This window comes from Mustela erminea, chromosome 5, assembly GCF_009829155.1.
Source record: "Mustela erminea isolate mMusErm1 chromosome 5, mMusErm1.Pri, whole genome shotgun sequence".
Lineage (NCBI taxonomy): Eukaryota > Metazoa > Chordata > Mammalia > Carnivora > Mustelidae > Mustela > Mustela erminea.
In genome coordinates this window covers 111,635,479-111,641,478 of record NC_045618.1, presented here as the reverse complement: position 1 = coordinate 111,641,478, position 6,000 = coordinate 111,635,479, and the positions used below count along the sequence as shown (strand labels likewise).

General features: G+C 43.2%; 1 protein-coding gene across 7 annotated transcripts in view; it reads right to left on the bottom strand.

The window, feature by feature from the left end:
* Window positions 1-315: 315 nt before the first annotated feature.
* PPP1R36 (protein phosphatase 1 regulatory subunit 36) overlaps window positions 316-6,000 on the bottom strand; it is a 31,664-nt gene continuing 25,979 nt past the window's right edge. For all 7 annotated transcript variants that reach the window (XM_032344488.1, XM_032344482.1, XM_032344483.1 and 4 more), the window contains 4 exons: window positions 2,429-2,471; window positions 1,940-2,118; window positions 1,657-1,848; window positions 316-903 (listed from right to left, as the gene is read on the bottom strand). In XM_032344488.1, coding sequence (XP_032200379.1) covers window positions 717-903; window positions 1,657-1,848; window positions 1,940-2,118; window positions 2,429-2,471 — 601 coding nt within the window. In that variant the 3' untranslated portion in view covers window positions 316-716. The remainder of the gene's footprint in view (window positions 904-1,656; window positions 1,849-1,939; window positions 2,119-2,428; window positions 2,472-6,000) is intronic.

Here is a 6,000-nt window from a genome sequence, read left to right as displayed (position 1 = left end):
TAAATAAATAAAATCTTTTTAAAAAATCCATATGTGCTAAAAGCCTTTTAAATGAATCAGATAGGGGCGCCTGGGTGTCTCAGTCATTAAGCAACTGCCTTCGGCTCAGGTCATGATCCCAGGGTCCTGGGATCAAGCTCTGCATCGGGCTCTCTGCTCAGCGGGAAGCCTGCTTCTCCATCTCCCACTCCCCCTGCTTGTGCTCCCTCTCTCACTGCATCTCTGTCAAATTAAAAAAAAAAAAACCTTTAAATGAATCAGATATACTTTATATCTCAATGTCAATAATAATAAAGCCACAGAAAAAGATTTCATTTTTAAAATATTTTAATTTCCTTTTTTATAAAATTTAGTTTTCAAATGTCCCAAACATCTTCTCTCATATAGTAAAAATGAACATAGGAACAAATAAACACAGAATGTTTCTTTACTAGTCCACTAGAATACTGGCTAAATGTCCTAATATGTTACTCTAAACAGTCACACAGAAGCCAAGGAAGTAAATAAATAACACAGCAAACTAGTAAATACAGGAAAATGAGCTTTTCTAAAGGTTTCTGAGATTAACTGTCTACTACTGAACTTTCAACAAAATAATTTGAACAATTAAAATTGTTTAATAACAATAAATATTAGTCCTGTATAAAGTGATTAAGTCAGAGTAGTTTACTTCAAATACGGGGACTGAATGAATTACAGAAACAGAAGGTACCCGATCATTTAGGGAATGCTGTTTGAGACGACAGTGTTCTCAGAACTATGTTCAGTGTATCCTGGATCTTCATGTTATTTCTTTCTATCAGGGAGGTATGTTTCCCATCCGCTTTCGTGTTTTCTTCTGGTTCAAGGGGGAGAAGGGTATGGGGGTTGAACAGACATCGAGGCTCCCCCAAGATGCCAACTCTGTGAAAAGAATTATTGGTATAACTGAAGCGGTGAGGCCAATGAATAAGGTGTATGGTTATGGTTGTGCCTGCATGTGTGTGTTTGTGTGTGTACATGCCAAAGCTACGCACACACACACCCATACATATACATATACACATATATACTTTTTTAAAGTTTTCCCTATTTCCATGAACCCCCATTGTGGTTCTTTTTTATTTATTTATTTATTTATTTATTTATTTGACAGAGAGAGATTACAAGCAGGCAGAGAGGCAGGCAGAGAGAGAGAGGAGGAAGCAGGCTCCCTACTGAGCAGAGAGCCCGATGCGGGACTCGATCCCAGGACCCTGAGATCATGACCTGAGCCGAAGGCAGCAGCTTAACCCACTGAGCCACCCAGGCAGACCCCCACATTGTGGTCTTAAGTATGAATCCAAAATTTCAGCCCACATAAGGTTTTGTAACTGGCCTTCCCACATTTCCCAGAGATGGTTCTTCTAATGAAGAAACCTCAGCCTTGTAAAGTCGGCTACCTACACCTCCGAATTAGAGCTATTTGAAGTCTAGCATAACTTTCTAGCAATGTTTTCTAGTCTAGCTGGGTGTACCAAGAGCTGCTTGGGAAAGGAAATAGGTGGAGAGGTGGAGGGGTGGGTAAGAAGCCGGCTTTCATCTTTGTTCAACTTTCTGGACAAGGCGTGGTGTCTGCCTCCTGGCCCAACCTAGGACATACTGAGGCTCTCCTTTCCCTCTCCTTGAGCCACTTACATTGGCATGGGCACAGACTCCAGATTTTCCGTGTGCTCTTGTATCTGGGCTGGGAGTTTGATGCCTCCTTGATGATTCTTTTTCTCAAAGACATTCTGAGCTTTTTCTCTGAGAGATGGCAGCAGAGTAGACAGGACTGGAGAGCGCATGTTAATGGCTTTTTTAATCGCTGGGCGTTTTGCCATCATTCTTCTGGGGGTAGGGGGTGGGAGAGGAGACATTTAGGTTATACCATTCTGTTTCTAGAAATGTCCCTGAGCTTTGGGAAGTCACAAGGTCGTACCTGAATTGTACAAAAGTCATGCGTTTCTTTTCCCCTCCTGATTCTTCATCCTCGCGCTTCCTCCGAGGAATATTGAACATATTGGTACGAAAGAGCCTCCCTATTTCTTCCTCAATCTCTGCGAAGTGCTGACGTCGGAAGACAATCCAAGCTACGTATGTACAGAAAGTATAAAAGGACTACGACAGAAAACAGACAAGAATCACAACCCAGGGCGATGATAGTAAAACTCCCACCTGTCTATGTAACACTGCTAAGCAGACGCAAACCCAGGTGACCCCACTTCCCCGCACTCCTGAAAAGCTGTGGAAAATACACAGGTACTTGCCTTTGCAGGAGGAAAACGAGACCAAAAATTTAAGATATAGCATACAGCTTGTTAGCATCCTTTTAAGAAAAGATATTCACTAAAAATAAGTGCCTGACAAACAGCTATTGGTTATTCATGGTTCATAGAAAGAGAAAAGTCCCAAAACATGAGTGACTCACCTCAAAGAATTTCCAGTCTTTTTGTGTATCTGATATTTTCTCCCTGCAATACAACAAATCACAACTATAGGTTGAGAAGGAAGCTCAGTCTTTTTCAGTGATCTAGGCAAGCCCCTATCTTCAAAGGTCTCTTGGCAAGACAATTACCGTGGCCCCAAGGCTATTTAGCTACATAAATGCTGTCCAAAGGCATTGTGAGTCCCAACATCTTTTTCTTCAATTTCTTAGGTTATCCAGATCAAAACCCTTACCGTGTTTGGTCAAAAGTTAATCAATATAAATTCAGGGGGTGCCTGGGTGGCTCAGTGGGTTAAAGCCTCTGCCTTCAGCTCAGGTCATGATCCCAGTGTCCTGGGATCGAGCCCCACATCGGACTCTGCTCTGCGGGGAGCTTGCTGCCCCCTCAATCTCTCTGCCTGCCTCTCTGCCTACTTGTGATCTCTGTCAAATAAATAAATAAAATCTTAAAAAAAAAAAATATATATATATATATATAAAGTTCAGGATACACAAGCCAGCAGGAAATGTATTCTTATGAATGTTTTTGGTGATGTGAGAGCTGGGGAGGAAGGAGAGTGGGAAGGTGGTAAAGAGGTAACATGGGGTGTTAATCAGTAGGGAAACAGAGAACTAAGGGGAAGTCTAAAGCAGAGAAAAAGACAAAGATCAAACATCTTAATCCTAAAAAGATTTAAAAGATCTTAAAATCTGCAGTTGACTGGAGAAAGCACTAGATGCAGTATATATATGCTGAGCCACAGCTCTTAAAGGCAGGCATCTGCTCAGGAATCCTTGCAATACAAATTCAACGTTAAGGACACTGGACCGGCACAGGCACACTTACTGAACTTGGCCTCCCCTCCCCAAGAGAGGCCATTCTAGTTCTGATCCCGGCCTGAGGAGAGCAGGCATGGCCTGCAGAGGACCTGAGAAGTGATGGAAAAGGCTGTGCACCTGCAATCACTTGATCACTCAAGGGGCCAAGGCTAGACCCAGGCACTGCCAGGCTGATCCTGGACTTGCTGCTGGTTTTGCTTGGGACGACTCCCAGGACTGGCCCTTGCTATCAGGCTTTCAAGAACCTCCTGAACTCCAGTGGTCTGGGGAAGATGACCCAAACCCTCAGGGACACTTCATGATCTGTGTGGGCCCAAATTAGCCCTCCGTTCAGGGGACACACAGAAGCACTGATTCAGTTTTTACTGGGGTGGATTCCTCTCCTCCTGCAGCCTCTGCATTCCTACACCGGTTTCTTCGTGCGCAAGTCTTCAACCAGGAAGTAAGGCCTTCAATACAGTGCGCATTTAGTAAGTACGGACCATGTGCCAATACTGTGCTAAGCCCTTTACATGATCATATTTAGTCGTCCTAAGATCTCTATGACGTAGTCAGCATTATTATTTCCACTTTACAGCTGAAAAGACCGAAGCCCAAAGACATATGTAATTAGGGACAGAGTCTGTACCCAAACTCGGGCCTGTCAGCTCTCCACATCTGTCACTGTAACCAGAACTCTAGGGAAACAAGCCTTTCCTCTAGATGAGTCTGCGGATTGAACACAGTCAACTACGGAGCCAGCAGAAGCTTTCAGGACAGGCCTCTGCGTCCTTCTGTCCTTCTGCGCCACCTGCAGCCTCCACTGGACAGGAGTGCTTATGTGCCCTTTCCACCCTTCCGCGGCCTCTGCCAGTGGACACCGGACACCATGCAGACCTGCCAAGCCGAAGCAAATACCAACCAAACTCGGTTTTGGGAAGACTAAGTCAGCCTGCCTTCTGGGAGAAGACAGAGAGCAGCACTTAGGTTTGTGCAACTCAAACTGGCACCGTGTCAGCGAGGTTTTGAAATGACAGAGGGCGCAGGCAACACGCACGTTCTCCTCTTTTTCTTTCTCCTTTTTTTTTTCTTTTAAGATTTTATTTATTTATTTGAGAGAGACAGAGAGTGAGTGAGTGGTGGGGAGGGATAGAGGGAGAGGGAGAAGCAGGATCTCTGCAGAGGAGGGAGCCTGATATGGGGCTGGATTCCAGGATCCTGGGATCATGACCTGAGCCAAAATCAAGAGTCGGATACTAAACTGACTGAGCCACACAGGTGCCCCCCTCTTTTTTCTTTTTTTTTTTTTTTAAGTTTTATTTACAGAATCTCCATACCTAATGTAGGGCTTCAACTCATGACCCCGAGATCAAAAGTCACACACTCTTCCAACTGAGCCAGCCAGGCTTCTCTCTTCTCATTTTAAACGTTAGAAGAGAAGGTACTATGAACCTCTTCCCCTTCCCCTCAAGTTGCCATAAAACTGGGACTTCTTTCTCCCTTAAAGCCCAAAGCAAACTGATAGAGCCTACCAACAGAAATCAAGGACAGAAGACAGGTTTCTTCTTACCATTCTGATTTAGCTCCACATATAAACCTGAAATGAGCCCAAGAAATGGAGGCAGAGAAAGTGCACATTTGGGAACATCCTAGCTTAAATCAGCAAATTCATCTCTGGGTGCAATTTTTCTTCTTTTTAATTTTACTTTATAATTTTTATATTAAGTACCTAATAATTATAAACTGACTATAAATTTTAAAATTTACTGAGCAAAATAACAAATTTAAACACTTCAAATCTTCCGCAAATTGAATGAGACTTTATACAATAGCAAAATCCAATAGAAATATAATGCAAGCAGGGGCACCTGGGTGCTCAGTTGTTAAGCATCTGCCTTTGGCTCAGGTCATGATCCCAGGGTCCTGGGATCAAGGCCCACATTGGGGATCCCTGCTTATTAGCAGGAGGCCTGCTTCTCCCTCTCCCACCAACCCCCCCCACCCACGACCCCGCTGTGTTCCCTCTCTCGCTCTGTCAAATAAATAAGTAAGTTTTTTTTTTTTAAAGAGATATAATGCAAGCCACAAATGTAATTTAAAAATTTCTAGTGGCCACGGTAAAAAGAACAGGTGAAATTAATTTTAATAATATACTTATTGTATTCAAACCCTGAAATATTAATATGTAATCTGCATTTTAGAATGATCAATGAGATATTTTGTTCAATTGTAACTTGTTTGTAAAGTGTATATTTTACATTTATAGCACATTTAAATATGGACCAGCTACATTCCAAGTGCTCAACAGACACATGCGGCAAGTGGCTACCACGCTAATGCTAGTCAGCAAAAATGCTGTCCTTTTTACCTGTGAGGACAAATCTGAAGAAAAGGGGAGAGAGCCAGCCTGGCAAAAAACGCAGAGGTTTTCAGTGGCCTGTTATGATGCTTTCTTACTCCTTCTTGCTACCTTAGACTCTCAGCTCTAAACTACAATGAGGAAAGTAACATATTTTTAGTCATTCCTGGGAGGGTGCGGGGAAGCTAGGCCAATGGCATCTCAAGGCCCTAAAGGAAAAAAAGTTCGTCCCCTGCTGCTTTGGGTAGAAATCCAGTTTAAATGAAGGTCAAGGCATACTCCGCACAAAGGAACAGAATATCAAAGGAATTTGTTTGGGGGAGGGGAAAGAGGCCTTATTGAACTGTGACTGGGAGGGTGGGGTGGGGAGTGGGACTTAAGGATGATTTATAAATCT